The sequence below is a fragment of the Nycticebus coucang genome, chromosome 12 (assembly GCF_027406575.1).
Source record: "Nycticebus coucang isolate mNycCou1 chromosome 12, mNycCou1.pri, whole genome shotgun sequence".
In the NCBI taxonomy this organism is placed as follows: domain Eukaryota; kingdom Metazoa; phylum Chordata; class Mammalia; order Primates; family Lorisidae; genus Nycticebus; species Nycticebus coucang.
Window position 1 is genome coordinate 70,165,752 of NC_069791.1, and position 20,700 is coordinate 70,186,451.

Below are 20,700 nucleotides of genomic sequence, written 5' to 3' on the forward strand. Positions count from 1 at the left end.
ACATTTCATAAAGTGATAAAGGCCATCAACAACAAACCCACAGCCAATATCATATTAAATAGAGTAAAACTGATCCACTTAGAACTGAAACCAGAGGGATGTCCACTATTGCCACTGCTATTCAACATAGTTCTGGAAGTTCTAGCCAAAGCAATCAGGTAAGAGGAGGCCATCTCTTTAGAGAAGAAGAGAATCCATGAGCCAATAACACACAACAGTAACAAGAGCTTGGGAACAGGTGCTTCAATCCAGAAAAGAGAATCTAGACAGGGCACCAACAGCAAATTAGAATGACACTAGATTTCTTGTTGGAAACAATACCAGCTAGAAGACAGTGGAAAAACATCTGTATAGTACTCAGAGAATTACGCTGTCAACCTAGAATTAAGTACTGAGCAAAAATATTTTTCAAAAACTAAAGCAAAATAAGAACTTTTCAGATACACAACAGCTGAAAGAATTCATTACCAGTATGAAATAAATAATTTATGCACTATAATAAGTATTAAAGAAAGTCTTTTGAGCTAAAAGAAAATGATACCAGATGAAGTTTTGCATTTATGTGAAAGAATAAAGAACACTAGAAATTATAACTATGGGTAATTATAAAGATTATTTTTTTACTATTTAAATCTCTTTAAAGTTAATTGATTGCTTAAAGCAAAAATATATCAATGAAGTTTTGGGTTTATAACATTTATAGAGGTAAGACACATGGTAACAATTACATAGAAGGGGGCTTGGAGCCCATAGCACAGTTGTTATGGCGCCAGACACATACACCGAGGCTGGCGGGTTTGAACATAGCCCAGGCCAGCTAAGCAACAATGACAACTGCAACAGAAAAACAGCTGTGAGTTCTGGCCGGCGCCTGTAGTCCCTGTTACTTGGGAGGCTGAGGCAAGAAAATCGCTTATGTACAAGAGTTTGAGGTTGCTGTGATGCCACAGCACTCTACCCAGGGCAACATAGTGAGACTCTGTCTCAAAAAAACAACTGCATAGAAGGCAAGGGGGAAGAAATGGAAAGGCCATTTGTAAGGTTCTTATACCATGGGTGGAGTGGCATAATAGCAATTGAAAGTAGACTGCAGTAAGATAAAGACATAAAGTCTAAGCCCTAAAATAACCCCAAAAGTGTTATAGCTAATAAGGCAACCACAGAAATAAAATGGAGCAAGTAGACAGAAAATCCGTAAGCATATAGAACGCTTGAACAATGCTGTTCAGGCACCATGACCTAGTTAACAATAGAACACTCTACCCAACAACACATTCCTGTCAATAGCACACAGAACATTTACCAAGATAAAACATATTTTAAATCATAAACAAGTCCTGATACATTTCAAAGGATTTAAGTACAAATATGTTTTCCGATCACAATGGAATTCATGATGATGATTTTACATGTATATACATGTCGAACCATCATGTTTCGCACTTTACTTGAAGGTTTTTATATGATATACTTTAATAAAGCTGTTTTTAAGTCATGAAGAACATGAAAAAACAAGCCTTGTTATCAGAGATATATAAAGAACTACAAATCAATTAACAAAAGATAAACTTAAGAGAAAAAAATGGTAAAAAAAAAAAAGAAAAAAACATGAAAAGTCACTTCACAGAAGAAAACCAAATAGCCAAAAACAAATAAAATATTTCCAGAGTGAACTCATCTCCCTCTGCTGAATTGCTTCCCAATTCAGAGGAGCCCCTGCATCAGGTGTGTTCAGCACTTTTTGCTCATATTGATTGAATCATATTCTTGGGAATAGAGAACTACAACCCCACTCTCTGGGGCTATACAGATTATCAGGCCAGAGTGACCAAAGTCCCTGTGTAAATATCTGAAGTGGGGGTGGAAAGTGGGGAGATGTACAGGGCCTGGGGAATAGGAACATTTTTCAAAGTTGCATAAATTTCTCCTGATTCGTCAATGGCTCCATTTATAAATGTCCACTGCCCTGGGTCAGTGTAGTTATCAGGGAGGAGGCTAAGCGTGGTGCTGGGGGTTGGGAGAGGGGATTTGGAGTTCTGCCTATTTCTAAGCTTCTGACATGACTATAAAGCAACAAGACAAATTTCTCTTTCACGATAATTTTCTGAGGATTGGTGCCAGAAAAAAAGCTCCCAAGGGTCAAGGGAGTTCTCATTCCACTTCTTTATTCTACCAACAATGCCCTTCTTATATCTCCCCTTCCCACCAGACAAGACCAGCCTCCTCCCACAGCCATCTGTTGATGACACGTGCCAAGGCCTGAGGCAACAGGGCACCAGAGGTGCAGGGATCACCCAAGGGACCAGTAGAGAAACACATAGAAACCCAGCATCTACCCTGTTTCCCCGAAAATAAGACCTACTTACAGGAAAGATAAGACGTCCCCTGAAAATAAGACCTACCGCATCTTTGGGAGCACACCTTAAAATAAGACACTGTCTTATTTTCAGGGAAACAGGGTATGTACCCCAAGAATGACGGATATTTCTTGTCCCTCCTTCCCTCTTTTACACAGCTGGATGTATCCACCTGGTTTGGGGAAGAGAAAGGAACATAAGGAAAAAGAATTGAGGTAGAGTCAAAAGAAGGAAAGTCCCAGAACTAAAAGGAAAACCTCTCCCCACAGAGTTGGATACAAGTGCACTTGGTCTGGGAGAAAAGGGAGCTGAGCTAGCACTGGGCCCATCATAACACAGAAACCTAGAGGAAACAGAACTAAAATTGCACAGGTTTCAAATCTGTAATATTTACACACAGTCAGCAAACACAAGGATTCAACTGTGCAGCAAGTTAAATGCAAACAACTGGTAATATGGAAGAAGCATCCTGGTTTCGTTCCATTCTGATCACTTCTGGTCATTGCCTGAATTTTCTAATAAATTCTCCTTGCACTTTGTACCGTATAAAGACAAGTCATTCTGCCCATGTGGGCATGCTGCCAGGGTGACCACACAATGCCGAGAAGCTGACAGGAAGAAAAGGCTGGACATGAGGAAGGAAAGGGCATCTATTGACCCCAACTACCAGGTCCTTCTTCTTGACCCCAGCTACCCCACACCTCAGAGTCCTCTCTACTGCCACAGGTCCTTACTCTGTGATTTTCTGTATATCAGATTGTCCAGGCCCAGTGAAGCCCTCTGTATGTCTCAGGCCACTGCCCACTTCAATGACCAGGCCTTCTTATTCTGATTTTGAAGGCAGGAAGACTGAGCCCCTAGGACCCTAAATCCAGGTGGTAGAGACTGAGGAAATCTCAATAGCAAAGTTGAAAAACATCATGGACTAGTCCAAGGACAGAGAAAGCCAAAAAACTGAGGGCTGCAACTGGAAGGTAGGAACATGCTATTTTCACAAACTCCTGGGGTAGCCCCAAAGGAGTGTGAAAAGAGGAGTTAGCAAGAAAAAAACCTCAGCACCCTGCATATAAGTAATATATGCGGGCCACGCAGACTGCTAGATGCAGTGCAACATTACAAGCTGGTTCCTCAGACCATTGATATAAACTATGGAATAAGAGGTAAAGGGTGGAAGCAGAGAACAAAATGTCCAAAGGACAAAGAATCTGGTTCCAAGAGGAGAGCTCAGGCAAGTAGCCTGAGGACTATCTCCTAAGGAGGAAGGATTAAGGTACAGAGGACAGGGAAAGGGAAGGACATTGGCTGGAACAGGAAAGTCATGGACAGAGTCATGAACATCAGAGACAATCAGTGCTAGGTACTTACAGTAGATAGGATTTACTGAGTACTATATACCAAATACAAGTTATCTTGCTTAATTCTCACCAAAAAAAAAAAAATCCTTCATGAAAAAGCTATTATATAATATTCATTTTAATGATGAGGAAATCGAATCACAAAGGAATTAAGGTCACAACTTTAGCGGGTAGTTGTGGAGCTTGTGTTCAAACCTATTTGTAAAAATCGGATCATTAACCGTAATACTCATTATGTTAGGTCAAATCTTTGTTAGGAGTTACCATTTTCAAATCTTTGGAAGGAAGAGGTTGAAACTGTAAGTAAAAGTTACACTGATCCCAGAAAGTGGGGGTTCAGGAAGTGGAAAATAATGAAGAATTATTGAAAATAGGTGGGGGAAATGGAGACATGAGGAACTTGGGATAGGGATGATAAAACCAGGATGAAAGAGTAGAAGTAATCACTCTACAATCACTTGACAGGGCAAGTGAACTCTTAGCTGAAAAGTGGCAAAAAGTCTAAATAAGGTTTAAAATAATTTTTGTTTACTTTTGGAATACTTATGAATGGTGTCGGGTCTGGTTGTCCCAGTATTTATGAGATAACCAAAGGAATAAACTCTTTAAATTGAATTCAAGCAGTGGCAAATCTTATTTTTCCTCTTCCAGCCCACTGATGGGCTCTCTCTTGTGGCAAAACATGATTATTACTCCCAAGTCTCAAGAAACACTAACCTGAGAGTCAATGTCTGGCTCTGACTTTATGAAGACATTAAGAGTTTCGTTTTCAAAAACCTTTTTTCCTACTTGTGTTGCAAATTGCACTAGGAATAACTAGAGGTGGGAGGGGAGGTTGTGTAGGAAAAAAGTAGAGAATGGGAGGGGATTCTGCACCCTTAGTTCAAAATCCAGTTCCTTGGAGGTAAAAGGTTAAGCTTAAGGAACGATTCAGGAGGGACTTTGAAAGACTTTCCTTTAACACAGCTGCTTCAGAGATCCAGGGGAAAGCGAGATACACAGTTAAGGAGGAACTCCTTCCCCGGCGTCCGTGTGAGCCCAGCACTGGTCTCAGACCCTGAGCCCTGGGAGCCTTGACCCCTGGACCCCTAGATCGTGGGAGAACAGGGTCCTCCGCAGGGAATCGCTGTGGACAGGTTGTAACACCAGGGATCCAGATCCGGGGGAACAACCGGGCGTGGGCACATGGTGGGCACAGAGAACTCTGGGGTTGGAGAGGTTCCGCAACTTACCCAAGGTCATTCTGTGTGTAACCAACACACAGCTCCCTGCACCCACCCCCGCCTCTGGAGTCCCGCTGTGAGGGTCGGGACCCTCTCCGACCTCCCCAGCAGAGAAAGACCTCCCTGCACCCACCCCCCGTGATCGGCTGCCACCTAGCGACCACTTTTATGTCGTTTCTCCAGTGCTCCGGACCCTATCACCATGGGCTCGAACTGGCCCCGGTGTGCCCAACACAGTAGGGCACTAGGGCCAGTGCCCCTGCAGTGGGTACCGAAATTAAGTGCATGTATCACCGTCACATACAGAGGTTGTCAGAAAATGTATACACATTTTAAGAAAGAAAAAACTTAAAATTGTAATACTCAAGTCACGCTTGACTTCTGCAATTACAAGAGATGCAAGAAACACTATGCAAGATAACAAACGTTATCAGTATATATTGAGCATTGAAATCTTAATAGTTTTTTCTTTTCTTAAAATGTTTATACATCTCTTGGCCCCCTTCTGTATACAAAAGAAACAGTCTATGTTCCAACCCCAATCCCAGCCCTAATCTCCATCACGGTAGGGTGGTTGGCTCAGCACACACCCTTCCTGCAGCAGGAACCCCAGTACAGGCAGGGGAAGGCCTGGGGCCATCCCGTGAAGCAGGTGCTTGCCAGGGTCTGGAATTAAAATCTAATTTCAGGCCAATAAATTAGCCTTTTGCTGCTTCATGGATGCTGGCAGAAGACAAGATCACTCTGGCTCTGAGACTAATGACTATTGATCATGGCACAGGCAGCAAGCACCTTGTTGGCGAGAGGTTCCCAGAGTGGCTAAATACCAGATGGTGACTCCAGCTTTCCAGGTGGGTGCTATGCGTGCAGTGAGCAGATTTGTTTCAAAGTCAAGGAACCCTAAACTCGGGGAATTCATGTTATTTATAGTGAGTTGACAAGCCTGCTCTTCTTTCAAAGGAGATCAGTACATGATCCCCTGGAGTTGCTTGAAGCAAATACTAACTACCCTGAGTAATGGCCTTGGCCTTGGTAAAAATCAGACAGGGCCTTATATTCTTGACATGCTCACCAAGAGCATGAGATTCTACAGAAAATCTCAAGGCCCATGGTGGATTGCCTCTCCCAGTGGCATCCTCCTCAATCCTTCCCACCTGCTTTTGTGCTGGATCAACCAGTTGGGGTGGGGGAAGGGATTTGTAAGCTGAGTTTTCATTGATTGTAACAGGATTGTGTCCAAACCAACTAACACTCTGCTCTTTAATGACTCATAGACATGGACTCAGGATGAGTTCAGGATTGTAGGCTACTGATGGGCCACCTCCACACCACTCGGTTCGTGCTTGGGGCTGGAGTCTGACCTGTGAGTGTCACCTTGGACCAACAGCACGTAGGGAGATGGGATGGAGCCTGGTAATGTCTACCTACCCTGGCCCCAGGTTCCATGCCATGTGTCAGATGTGGCCAAAGAAGAGGCAGTGCACCTGTGTCTCCAGCTGGGCTTTCCAAATGAAAGTGGCCACAGATGGGGTAATCACAGGGGCCACATCCTCAGTGGCCAACATCATCATGGTAACTTGGTGCCCTCTTGGTCCAGGATTAAGTGTGAGTATCAAGGGACGGATGGACTGCCCTTCTAACTGGTCCCAGAAGGCCCCAGGTGGTCCATCAAGTGTGGAGCTGAGCAATGGGTCATTCCCTCTGCCAGAGCTGGGGTGGGGAGTGATGGATACTGCATCTCTGTTAGGGGACTGAGGGAACAGAAAAATGTATAGAAGCAAAAGCATGCTGTCCTTGGCAGCTGACATGGTAGCTCAAACTAGCAATGCCCTCCTGTAATAAATTGGCATGTGCATACTAACATAGTAAAAAGGCAATGCTTGCAAGGGTGCAAGAGCACCCTCAAGAAAACAGCCAGATATCTCGTGGCATCCGTTGGGGCAGCAAAGACTGCCCACCAGGTCCTCAGTTCTAACCCAGGTATAGACTGGATGGGTTCCTGAGATATAACTGAGGCACACAGATGAAGTCCAAGTCCTTCTGTCTACTAATGTAGCATATGTAAGTCAATAGCAATTTCCTCAAAGGGGAAAAGAAAAAAGACTTCCCATTTGTTGATTAGTACAGAGCCCTTAGTTCCTCCCATTTTGTTCCACTGGAGTGGAGAAGAAGTTACCTGATGAGCTCAGAAAGCAGTCCAAAGTCGCAGCAGCACCCCTCTCCCCAGTGTGAACCACCCTGCAGGCCCAAGCAGAAGTCTGCATCTAGAAATGGTTCCCGTAACTTTTCCACAACCCTTGAACAAACAGATTACTGGAAGGACTTTTTCTGATGTGATGCAAAACCAAATACAGTTTGTGTAATTCTGATTTTAGAGTGGATCAGCAAAAATTCCACAAACACAGCTAAAGTGAATGAAACACTGCGCTGCTGTCATGAATCAGTGACTCTCCTTTAACTCTGCCTGATAACTCTGGGGCACATGGCCACCAGCCTCTCTGAACCCCAATAGATCATGACTACAATGGAGTAGTATTTGGTTCCTAAAATGTCTGAACAGAAGAATTCAGGCCGTTCCACACTCTGAAAGTCAAACTAGCTTAAAAGAAGAAATATCTAAATTGATTTTTTTAATAAAACATATTTCACCCAAAGAATTGAATTATTCCTAAGGGCTTGAGTCTGGTATAACAAACAATAATTAAAAATAAAATCTATTCACTATAATTTAAATATGTTGAATTTTAAGTGGAAAATGTCCAGAGATTTGCAATAAAGATGGCACATTGAATACATGTGTCTACTTTCAATCCATCCACTAAATCAAAAGTAAAGGGATTTTTTTTTAAAGACATAAATCCATAATGTCAGGTGGGGGGGTAAGAAATAACATCAACACGAAAACATCCAGAAAGTAGATGGAAGCAGCAACAGACTTAGCAGAATGGAGAGATCCAGATTCCCTACCATAAGCAGGGTTACTTAGAACCAAACTGATTTATGCCTTATGCACCTTAAAATCCCCAAAAAGGCTCAGGGAAATAACAGCACAAGATACTTCTGGAAGTGGCAATAAAAACAAAGGATAAATAAGGAAGAACAGTTGAAAATCTAAAAGGTTTTTATCTTCCCCCATTTCAAACATTTAAGTCCTCTCTCCCACCCCATTTCAAAACACTGCTCAGCCCTCTTTCCTCACTTAGCTTTCAGAAGACTGAACACCAGGCCTTGTTACAAACACGCCACCACGCAGGAGCCGGAAGGGGTTTCTCTGGAGAATGTATAAGCCCTAAAGGAGAAGCCATAAAGACAAAGACTTTGAAGGTTCCCTAATCAATGGCCTGTCAGTTTGACCTGCTGTAATTCTTGCAGCCAGCAGATTCCCGCAATGCTCAAAGCTTCCAGTTAGCTTTTCAAACTCTCTAGTGAACAGGACCAGACACCCTTGTAATCTTGAGCATAATCAGACACTCAAAGTAAAATAACTTTTGGGAACAGAGCTCAACCAGAAACATGGCAGTTTTTATAAAAACAACTAAAATTAATATACTGGGAAACAAGGGAGACAGTAGGTATTGCAACCAAGAAACAAAAAGAGGATCCTTTAAAGGGGGGGATGTTTGGAAAATGTTCTTAGAAATTAAACATATTGAAAGCAGATTTGTGTGAGTGTCTGAGCAGATTTTAGTAGAGATGGGGGTCTCACTTTTGCTCAGACTAGTCTCAAACGTCGAAGCTTAGATAATCCACCTACCTCAGCCTCCCAAAATGCCAGGATTACAGGCCTGAGCTACTGTGCCCGTCCTCAAAGCAGAATTTTTAAAACCATTAGGAGGATTGTAAAATATTGTTGAGAAAATCTACCAGGAGGGTAGATGGCTCATGAATGGCTTGGTGCTGTTCTTGAGAGACGGAATAAGTTCTTTGGTGTGAGAGGGTTGTTCTAAAGCCAGGAAGCCCCTCAGGTTTTCTTCCCTCTTTGCACACGTCTTTATTCCCTTTGACCTTCTCACAACCATGTTGTCTCACAACAGAGAAGCCTTTGCCAGAAGCCAGCATCAGACCCTTCAACTTCTCAGCCCGCAGGATCATGAGCTAAATAAATCTCTTCTTTTTTTAAATTACCCACTCTCAGGTATTCTTTTTTAGCAACACAAAGTGGCCTAGTACAGTAACACTCTGCAGGTACACCTATCTACCTGGTACAGAACTTCATCAAATGCAACAAGGAAATCCCAGCTTGAGTCCCCTTGGACCCAGAAGCCTTGGGCCCCAAGCAAAAGTGGGAAGCAGAGAGCATCCAAGTGCAGCAGGCTGAGGCTTGCCCAGAGGAGGAGTGCCCTGAGATGCTGCCAAGGAATCACCTGCCACCTGGACTAAGTGTTCAAGCTTCTTACATTCTACTTACCAACATGGAGGAAGACAAGGACCAAGGAACCCTGAGGAGCAGACACACAGAGGATAGATCACCCAACAAAAGGGGAGGAGGGGGATGACAGGCTCAGAGTCATGTTGCTCAGAATCCTACTTAACCCACTAAAAATACATCATTAGTCCCTCTTAAAACCCAGAGAAGAAGACACAATTTGTGATTTTGTCCTAATTCCAAACTTTTCCATGAGAAATTGAACTGGATAAGCCCCATGGTCCCTAATTCTCTCTCATATTAGTATTTTTTCTTACATAGTATTTAGTGGACAATCTATCAAAATGCTGTCTCCGATAGGTATATTCAATTTAGTCAGGGAAGAAAAGCCAAATAACTCCGAAGGAAACAACCAGCCAGTGAATATTTCAAAGCAACTTCTTGTGCTTTGAATGAATAAAGAGTAGCACATGACAGCCTAACCCATGAAAGGAGAGATGGGGGAGGTTGCACGAGGAGGACAAAATCTCAAAGACCCGATTCCAGGCCAGATGTGGGGGACGTAGGGGAGGACCCAGAACCACTCAGACCTCTGCAGTCTTTTTAACACAAACACAAGCCTCTCCTGTGCCTCAGTTTCCCCAGAGCTCCCTCACTCCCAGTGAGACATCACTGTCCCCTCCAGCTGCTCAACATTCCCCCCAGCATGTTGGCCTGGGCCCATACTCTGTGAGAGCTTATTTGAGAACCCTCGGCCCCCTAGGGCACAACTCAAGGAAGCAGGAACTGGCCCTGAGGTTCTTAGATTCCCTCAAAATCCCTTTGAGTGTGTTTATTCAAGTGAGTCAGCCACTGCCACACATAGTTTTCAATTTCAACCCCAAAAGACCAAGCAGAGCTCTCATACCTTTTTTTTTTTCAGTTTCTGGCCAGGGCTGGGTTTGAACCCGCCACCTCCGGCACATGGGGCCAATGCCCCACTCCTTTGAGCCACAGGCAGCCACCCCTCTCACACCTTTTTTATGAAGGCTCGCCTATAACTGTGTTTTTCTCTCTTGAGGGGCAAGAACTACCTAAATACCTTTTATCTTCAGCCTCTCACTCTGGATTATTCCAAAATCAGTCCTCCCAGCTGAGTTCCCAAAAGAACCATTCTCAGCCTGCAGAATTCTGGCTATCTTCTTTCATGAAAGCTTAAATTGGAAGGCTATGCCACATTTTTAATGCTTCTGCTCCAATTTCAAAATCAAAGTTGAGAAATTACTGCTTTAATCTACATGAAATCCACATTCCCATCTTCTGGCACAAAAAGCCCTATTTGAATAGCAGAGAGCCCCAGAGAAGAAAAAACAATCAAGATGAAAAAATATAGCAATTGATATTTCAATATATGATGACACCATCTGCAAATAAAACATAAAGGATCAACATTTTCAGATCAACAAGGAAACCTAAAGTCCACACAAGCAGTCCAGGGCTAAGGAGGAAGAGACATGGCGTCATCTACAACAGGAGATATGGATAGGGGAGGACAAAGAGCAAGAAAGCTCAGAAGACCCAAGTCATGACCAGGTGTGGGAGGAGGACAGGGGCCCAGAACCACTCAGACTCAAGATACAACTTCCTGGAGGAAGTCAGATATCAGAGGAAGTGGGAAGGCCTAAGACAAATTGCCAAGAACAGGTCAAAAGGTTCTGAGACAGGAGGGTCAAAAGAGGTTCTGACAAATGAGGTAACCTGGCAGGGGACTGGGCCATGGGCCATGGGCCATGGGCCTCCACTGGGAGCACCAGGGACAATTAAGGGGTTAAAGTACCACATGTGGGTCCTTCTATGGTTATCTTCGGCTCACCAACATATTCTCCTGCAGACAGGGTCCACCAACTCCAAGCGCAATTTGAAAAGGCCCCAGAATGGAGAGTGTCTTTATCACAAATTATCTCCTTCTTTAATAATTTGCCATTCACAAATAAATAAATAAATAAATAAATAATTCACCATTCACTTTAGAATAGCCTGTTACTCTGTACTTGGGGGAACCATCTGCAAACAGCCCACCATCCTTCAGAGGAGCATAGAAAGACCTAGTTTCCAGATAACTGGCATCTTCTGTATCCTATGAGCTTTTTTATGCATTAAAAATGATCTTGAGAATGACTGGAAAAGGAGTAGATGGTATGAAAAGTTGAGAACCACTGACCTAGATGAATGGAGCAGCCAGAGAACACCAGCCGTAAGGGAAAGGACACAATCATGGAATGTTTCCCCATTCATTGAGTGACACTGGACGCGACCACTGACTGGAGCCTTCTACAATCTGATTTCAACCTCTCTCCTGCATTTATCACCCCTACCTTCCCCAACCCTCAACTGTCTTCATCAACTCTCTCAGTTGGCCTCAGTAACCCTCACAAGTGTCTGATCTCTTTTTCTCTTTGCTGATTCACCCTTCAGTCTATTTTCATTAGCAATTATCATCTGTCTTCTTTCTGCCAAGCACCGGGGACAGAGAAAGGAATGGGACAGACACCATCCCTGTCCTTAGGAAATTTCACCCAATTTGCCAATGAAATTCCATCCTTGTTCCATGTGCTGCTCAGCCAAACTTTCTCCCATGATGCCTTTCTCAATGCCTTTCCATAGTGGAGTTCTCTCTCCCATGAAGCTCTTATTAGTTGACATTGACCATCAGTACCAATCCAACAAGACAGGCAAGAACACCTGAATTGCATTTTGTTATTAGATTTATTAGGTTTTGGTAATTATGTTACAAAATCATTTTTTTTTTGTTATTAGGGGGTTTTCTTTATTTTGTTTTCTGTTTTTGTTATTTGGAGATTAGATCTTGCTATTTTTCTGAGGCTGTGCTCAAATTTCTAATCATCCCACCTCAGCTTCTCAAGTGGCTAGGACTACAGACATGAGTCACTACCTGCTAATTTTTTTATGTTTTGTAGAAACCGAGTCTTACTATATTGGCCAGGCTGGTCTCAAATTCCTGGCCTCAAGCAATCCTCCCATCTGGACTCCTAAGCATAAGCCATTTCATTTAGCACAGATTATAATCATTTGGACATTATTGGAGTTGGAGATTTGTTTCACCTTGGTAACTAAATAACAATAAAATAGAAATTGCCCAATTTTCAGATTGTGCCATGAGTCACTGGTTTCTGTATTTGAGTTTATTCTTTTTTTCTGTAAGCTTTCTACCACTCAAACTTCCCAGCCATTAAATCTTGGTTTCCTCATGTTCTTCACTCTGCATTATGGTACCAGCCACTTATGGGGACTTAAATTGTTGCCTTCAATGAAAATTTTATTCTAGTTGACCACAAAACAATACTCAGCCAGCTGTTTTACCCACCACTGCACACCAGGACTGCAAGAATCCACAGGACATCTATATTTTCACTCCCTTCAGCCACAATCTGGCCCTGTAACCACTCTCAGGTTGCCATCATTTTCCTGAGACCTACCGCCTGAAAACACTCTTTGTACCAATATGTGTATCTGTATCACTCAAGATCATTCATCACTAGAAACACAATATAAATCTGATAAGCAGAAAATAAACGCATCTATTGATTGGCTCTGAGAGTCCACATGGAGGATGAAAAGCTCAGCCTCAGAATTAGGCAGGAGAAGCACAGTCAAAATCACACCCCACATCTAGTGCTGGAAACACACTGCAGCTGCCAGCAAGGGGCGCAGATGCCACAGTGAGGAGTAATATGACACCAACATGGACTGGACACAGGACATCCCTGTGGCTACTGCTGTTCTGCTGCTCCCAGAAGCTGGCAGTTGCAGATTGTCAGCTGTCAACAGAAAAGACTGTCCACTGTAGCTGTTTCTCCAGGAAAGGAGCACCTACCTGCTGAACCCACTCCATGTGCACACCTGGTCCTTCTATTATTGCAAGAGAAGCTGCAAAAGGGGAAATCTCACTATTTCGTCCTCCATGATGGAAGGATGAGATTCCCAAAGCATGCAAAGGTAGGTAGGGAGACACGTGAATGTCCTCCAGATAGCGCTCTGGCAGGGTAGGGTATGAGAGAGTCAAAATCCCACACCAGCTGGGATCTACTCATGTACATGTTCTGGACATGGAAGGCAAAGCCCCAGGGACCATGGGAAGATGTGGAAGAAATGGAGAATTGGAGAGTTTCTCTAGAAAAGAAGGATGAAATATAACCTGAATACATCCAAATCCTCCTAAGTCCCCCCACACACAGGATGTCATAATAAACAGAAAAGATGACACACATCCCAGGCATCTGTCCCCTGCCACACACACCTCCAGCCCACTGACATCCGTCTGCCCAAGAGATACACAAAGCCCCAGTCCCAAAACTAGCTAACTCAACTCTCAATCTGCAGACTCTGTAGATTCACTGGCCACAACCACTGCCCAGTCTGGTTCCTGTGTCCTCTTTCCTCATTGTCAGGGGAGGAACCAGTTCTGGTATTCCCATTGGCCTGTAGATTCTCCTCCCCTGGGCAGGGCCCTGGGACCCAGAAAAAGACCTGTGTTTCCCTCCCAGAACCTCAGAACTTTCCAACCAGGCATAATGGCAACAATCGTGCCTGTCTTGCTGCTCCTACTGCTCCTTCTTTGTCCTGCAGTCCCTGAGAAGACCCAACCTTGTGAGTAGGGAGGTAAGGGGTGCATACTGGAGAGCTTGGAAGGAAGGGGAAGAACAGGACAGATGGCTGGGAGGAGGACCTTGATGCAGCTGGGATTCCCAGGTATACAATAATAATTGACATCCAAGGAAAGGCAGCTGGGATTCCCAGGTATACAATAATAATTTGTATCCTGGGAAATCAACTAACTCAGCTCACACACATCTAAGAGCACTTCCTACTTGAACCAGGAATCCACCATATTAAAACCAAAATTAGTAACACCCAGGTAAGTTATATCATAAATTAGTTATAGAACTATTTATGGAAATATCTCTCTCTCCCAGTTCCTATCTTGTACAAAAATGCAAGGTAAAACTCTGGGAAGTCTAAGGTCAACTTAGTCTTAACCCATGCTGATCCATTCTGAGTCTTTTCTTGAGTTTTCTAACGTATTTCCTCCTCCACCTTCTAACCTTAGGTTTGAATAATATTGTTTATTTCTTGCTCATGTCAAGGTCAATGCAGATGAGCTCTTTTCTCTTTTCCAAAGGGTGACTCAGGGATCCAGGCTGTTTGCATCCTATGATTATTCTGTTTTATCCTGTGTCCTGTAATTCCCACAGTCACTACATAAAGAGGGGCCAAGTCAGCTCCTAAGACTTTGAATTAGTAAAGGGACATCTGTTCCACTCATAATCTGTTCAGCCAAAATGCAATTACATGGTCCCAATATATATACAAACAAGCACAGAAATATTATCTTCTTACATGCCAAGCAGAGAAAAGAAAACAACATAGTGAAAACATAGAATGGTCTCTGAAATATCATCCCCCAAAGTGAAACAGCTTGTTCTCTTGAGTGAGCCTCTGGTGGTGTGAGGCTAACTACGGGGTAGAGAGAGCTGCGAAGAAAGAAGCCCAGTGGCCAAGTCTTCCCACCTGACCCTCTGCAGCCCCACAGTGGGACTTCCCTGTGAGGACACCACTCCACAGAGTCTTCTCTTCTTTTTCAGGTAATTACACCCTGACCTATCTATACATTGGGCAGTCCATGCCAAGTGAAGACTCCCCCAGGTTTCAGGCCACTGGCTTCCTCAATGATAAGGAATTCCTGAACTACAATAGTAAAGACAGAAAAGCAAAGCCCCAGGGACCATGGAAAGACGTGGAAGAAATGGAGGATTGGGAGAAGGAAAGCCAGCTTCAGCAGGCCAGAGAGGCCATCTTCATGGACACCCTGAAAGACATCATGGCCTTTTATAACGACAGCAATGGTCAGTACACAACAGATGGCTGGGCAGAGGCTCTTAGCTCACAGGCAGCCCCACAAGTGTGAGTAGTGTGGAAAGGGGTCTGTGGGAGGGAAACTGACCCTGTCCAAACAAGGAACAAGAGGCACAAGGAGAGATACATAGACACATGTGCCTCTCCCACCCATAGCACCTTCTTCCTCCTGCCTTAGTCTCCCCACTCTCACTGTAGGCCTCAGCTAAAACCAGGACATATGCCAGAGTCACATATTATCCAGGTACCTCTGACTTCTCTCCTCCACATCTCATTTGCTGAGGCAGATCCTACTGGAGAAGGACTCAGACTCACCTTTGTCCAGGGGTGTTGGGTGCAGACCCTGCCATCAGTCACACCTGGGTTCCCATGATCAAACCTCCAGTGACTGGCTGTTGACAGTAAGCAGGTCCCTTATCGTGTCTAAATCTGCAAAAAAAGAAGCATTGGGACCTACCTCCAAGAGATGCTATAACACTTCTCTGTATCTCCTCCAGGGGGATATCTCCATATCCCTTGTATCCCACCATATAGGGCAATGAACAGCCAGTAATATTTGCTCAATTGCAATGTGTTGCATGAATATAGAAAGATAGCTATCACAAATCTTAGCCCATACCAGGAGCTCTATGAGTGGTGGATTCAAAACCATGGACCACTACATGGACCACTACAGTTACATGGAATTATAAAGATGTTCCTGCCACATGGAATAGACCTGGGAGATGTCATGCTCACATGGTATGGAGAGCTGAGGTAGAGCCAGCAGAGTCCTAACCCTGTGTTCCTGGCCTGGCACTCTTTCTCCTAAAAACATTCCTGCCTCCCTAGGAAGCCAGACTCAGGCCTGGTGGATGATAGATGTTGAATTACTATACGGTGTGTGTTCAAAATGCCCAGAGCTACTAGGAATATGAAGATTTCCAAAAGGACACAAAAGATCTGTAGACATCAGGAGGATGCAGAATGGGAAGTCATGCTAAGGAAAATGGCCTGGGTGGTGTGTCTGAAATCAGGGAGGGGAGGCTACAGGTGCTCCTTAAGGACCCTGGAGGAATCTTTCATTGACCGGAATAGAAATGTTAAAGTGAATGGTTACGAGTAAAGAGAAAGAAGGCCCAGCAAGTGGCTCATGCCTATAATCCCAGCACTCTAGGAGGCCAAAGGAGGGGGATCACTTGAGCTCAGGAGCTTGAGGCCAGCATGAGCAAAAGTGAAACCCCACCTCTACTACCCTGTTTCCCGAAAATAAGACATCCTCTGAAAATAAGACCTACTTACAGGAAAGATAAGACATCCCCTGAAAATAAGACCTAGCGCATCTTTGGGAGCACACCTTAAAATAAGACACTGTCTTATTTTCAGGGAAACAGGGTAACAATAGAAAAACTAGCCAGGCATAATGATGGGCACCAGTAGTCCCACCTACTCGGGAGGCTGAGGCAGGAGAAGCACTTGAGCCCAAGAGCTTGAGGTTGCTACAAGCTATGACAGACTGAGACTCGGTCTCAAAAAAAAAAAAAAAAAAAGAGGAAGAAGAAACACAAAGAGAGCATTAGAAATTAATAGGAGCTGACATTCAGCACTTAATCATGTGCCAGGCTCAGGTATTGACATAATAAATGCTCACAATAACCCTCCACATTGTCCACATTGGCATTTTGCTATTGGCATTTCACAGACAAGAAGAGAAGCAGAGAGGTTATTGGCTCAAGGTCATGAAACAAGCCAGGTGGGCATGGGGTGAGATCTGGGATTTGAGCTCATGTGGCTTGAGAGATGTCAGAGCCTGTGCCAGCAGCACTAACTGCATTAGATCAACCCTCCTTTCGCAATCACAATGAAGAAGTGTGGCCCAGCGCAGTGGCTCATGCCTATAATCCTAGCATGCTGGGAGGCTAAGGCAGGTGGATTGCTCTGAGCTCACAGGTTTGAGATGAACCTCAGCAAGAGCAAGACCCCATCTCTAAAAAAAATAGCCAGGCGTCGTGGTAGGCACCTGTACTCCCAGCTATTTGGGAGGTTGAGGCAAGAGAATTGCTTGAGCCCAAGAGTTGGAGGTTGCTGTGAGCTATGACACCACAGCACTCTACCTAAGTTGACATAGTGAGACTCTGCCTCAAAAAAAAAAGAAGAATTTGTGTCACCCTGCCTGAAGAAGGTCCATTTCTGAGAGTTGTTGCTAATAGGCAAAGGTGTTGGGGCTTCAGAGGTTTGGAATAAAGATAGCAAACCAAAAGGACAAAGGTAGTGGTCACATTAGGTTTACTCAGGCGAGGATATGAATACCTAGACCTCACAGTTACGAAGAGATTCCTATAATCTGTAAGAAACAATTTAAAACCTATTGAATTTCATAATGCACTTTGGTGTGGCTGTGACAGGGCCCTCAGTGCTTCCCATAAATTCAAACACACACATTCATTAGATGAGATGCTGCAAATGGGTAGAAATCTGACTGTATTCTACAAGTCTCTGAAGTTCCTGGCTAGAAAGAACAGGTCTCACCTCAGACAGTCCTGAAACACCAAACTGGAATTGGTGGCTCTCTGTCTGCTCTATGCCAGGTAGTAAACTATTTGCCATGATGGACAGACAGTGTGCCTAGAATTCAGAAACATTTCTTGCTGTGAAGCTGAAAGATGTGCAGGAGGAAGAGTCATTCAGATGTGGTTGGCACCAAACTAACTGCCTCCCTCTGGGTTTGGGGGAGGTTTCAGGGTCTCATACCTTTCAAGGAAGATTCGGTTGTGAGCTGCAGAATAACAGAAGCATTGGAGCATTCTGGAAGTATGCCTATGATGGAAAGGACTTCATTGAATTCAACAAAGAAATCCCAGCCTGGGTCCCCTTAGACCCGGCAGCCTGGAACACCAAGAAGAAGTGGGAGGCAGAGGAAGTCTACGTGCACAGGGCCAAGGCCTACCTGGAGAAGGAGTGTCCTGACTTGCTGCGAGGGTACCTGAACTACAGCAGACACATCCTGGACCAGCAAGGTACTCACTGCTTCCTGATCCCAGTACTGAACTGGGAGAGACCAAGGTGACCTCAGGCTAGGAGCTCAGGGAACATCTCAGGTTGGTCTCATCTATCCCTGAACGTCCCTCACATTCCCAGCTTTCACCCTCTAGTATTTGTTCCTTCCCTGGGAGGACATGATGTAGGCTCCAAAAAAATATTCATCAAAATTTCAGAAAGGATGGCAGTTCAATGGCAGCTTCCCTAAATTTCCCCCATTGACAGAAGGGAGTAACCAAGAGAAGCTGAGTTTCCCTTAACACTGTCCTTAAGAGGCAGAGCTGGGGCACAAATTCCATAGTTCAGATTCCAAATCCCATACCCATTTCTATGTACAATGATGCCACCTGTCTTGCTGGTGAAGAGAAGACAGGTGTGTAAAGTGAGAGGTTTAGGGATAGAGTCCGAGTGAGAGTCTGCAAGAAAGAGAGGAGGCCAGTCCGGGGATTAAGAATAGGCTTTATTTTAATGAAGCGGAGTGGAGTCTGATCAGGAGTCAGCTCTCCCTCATGCAGGGGGACTTTTGTTAGGTGGAATGTGGGAGGGGGTGTGAGAGGTGAGGGAAGTCATCTTTTTTCCTGCAGAGTGAATGATGCTGTGTCCAAGACTGATTTAGAATTATTGCCTTCTGCAAAAGGTGTTCATCTTCTACCAGGGCCTTATTTCTAGTGCCAGCCAAGACCAGGGTAGGAGATTCTGAGATTTTCTAGGAACACCGGCCTTGATGCACTCCAGGAGGGAGGGGAGGGGGTTGCTGTGACCAAGCCATTTGGTCTCTGACCTGTTTTCTATCACTAGCTGTCCTCCTAGGATGGCTATACTCTTGTCAGGGTCATGAGGATTTACAGGAGTATGGGAAGGGGGTTGCTGCGATTATGTAACTTGGTTTCTGGCCTTCTTTCTTTTGCTACCTGTCTCCCAAATGGCTGTGCTCTTGTCAGGGCCATGAGGATTTAAGCGTTTGCCCTAAAGGACCTGAATAAGCCAGTGTGACCAGAATTCACAGCCACAAGCTGAAACTTTGATCTCAGAAGTAGTGAGAAGCAGAACTGTGCCATGGTGCAGGGAAAACTGTGGGACAGAGCCACAGGCGGCTCTAAGGAGCTGGGCTGAGACCAAGGGAAGCAGAAGCTGCAAGCCACTGAGATACTGGAGAAAACGGGGAGGAGAATGGGGCAGAGCAAGTGGGCACCAGCAGAGGCCAGGGCACACTTGGGGAAAGGGGATGGTGCATAGGACAGTGGCTAGCCCCCATGATCCCACAGGGAAGGCCTGAGGGAAGCCTCAGCTCTCCCTGACCCCTGTGAAGCTCTCCTGGGGGAGGCAGGTACAGACTCAGCACTCTGCTGATATCTGACATCCAGGGAGGGGCAGTGGGAGGGGACATGGGCCTGGAGAAGTGGCCCTTATTCCTCAATGCCCATGTTTTGTCCCTCCACAGATCCTCCCTCTATATTAGTCACCAGCCGTGAGACCCCAGAAAAAACCAGTATCCTCAAATGCCAGGCCTATGACTACTACCCAGAAGAAATCAATCTGTACTGGACTCAGGCTGGTGAGGTGCAGGAGTCTGAGTCAAGGGGAGAGGTCCTGCCCAGCGGAGACGGCAAATACCTGTCCTCCATAGAGTTGTCAGTGCTGCCTCAGGACGAAGACATTTACTTTTGCTCTGTGGAACACAGTGCCCTGGCCCAGCCCCTCTCAGTGTCCTGGGATGGCAGGCAGGAAGCAGGGGCAGAGAGCGCTGTGGGGGCTCACCCCCAGTAGCCACCATCTCTGCCTGTCCTGAGAGAGATGAACGTCAGAAGTCACCATAAGTGGCATCAGCCAGGCCCAGGAGTGGTGTACAAGGCAGACAGGTGGGGATTTGGAGAGAGGAGACAGGAATGCTGGGCACTGAGCTGACTCTCAGGGCCAGGTTGCCTCACCTACCTTGCAAAATAATGGCCCCCCAGTGCCTAGTGTGTACAACCTAATAAATAATAACCTTGCCTAGCACAAAAGAGACTGGTGTTTTTCATTTTGTAATTCTTTAAAAATGAGAGTCAGCTCTATCATTCCTCCTACTCCTAAGTATTCAACACATCTGAAATTCTTGGTTTCCAATGAAAGCCTGGGTATCTTGACCTGGGCAATCCCAAGTGTGTCTTAGATCACCTGGTCCCTTGGGTACTGTCCAGGCTTATATTGCTGATACTCATACACGGGCCATGGGCAGCCCTCTAACTGATGACCCACAGTTCTGCAAATTCTATAATACAAAATCAAGATCATTCTGTGCCTCAGTTTCCCCAGAAGTCCTTTACTTCATTTAAAACATCACTCTCCACTCAAGCTACTCAACATTCCCCCATATCATGTTGAACTTGGCCACACAAGTTGGCCAGGGCACAACTCAAGGAACCAGGAACTGGAGGTTCCTGAGGAACAAGGAACCTGCGGTTCTTAGACTCCCTCCAAATCCCTCT

The 20,700-nt window shown here is 44.9% G+C and overlaps 2 protein-coding genes across 4 annotated transcripts in view; one reads left to right on the forward strand and one right to left on the reverse strand.

Moving 5' to 3' along the window:
• LOC128561646 (gap junction gamma-3 protein-like) overlaps positions 1–7,169 on the reverse strand; it is a 29,398-nt gene extending 22,229 nt beyond the window's left edge. For 2 of the 3 annotated variants that reach the window (XM_053556146.1, XM_053556143.1), the window contains exon 1: positions 7,112–7,169. The gene's annotated coding sequence lies outside the window, so the exon portion shown is untranslated. The remainder of the gene's footprint in view (positions 1–7,111) is intronic. The other variant, XM_053556144.1, reaches the window with a different exon arrangement.
• A 6,658-nt stretch (positions 7,170–13,827) lies between these two features.
• LOC128562565 (zinc-alpha-2-glycoprotein-like) lies at positions 13,828–20,224 on the forward strand. Its single transcript, XM_053557636.1, has 4 exons — positions 13,828–13,948; positions 14,944–15,204; positions 17,935–18,210; positions 19,674–20,224. Exons 1-4 carry the CDS (start codon positions 13,873–13,875, stop codon positions 19,997–19,999), a joined length of 939 nt encoding a protein of 312 aa, XP_053413611.1. The 5' UTR covers positions 13,828–13,872; the 3' UTR covers positions 20,000–20,224.
• Positions 20,225–20,700: the final 476 nt, after the last annotated feature.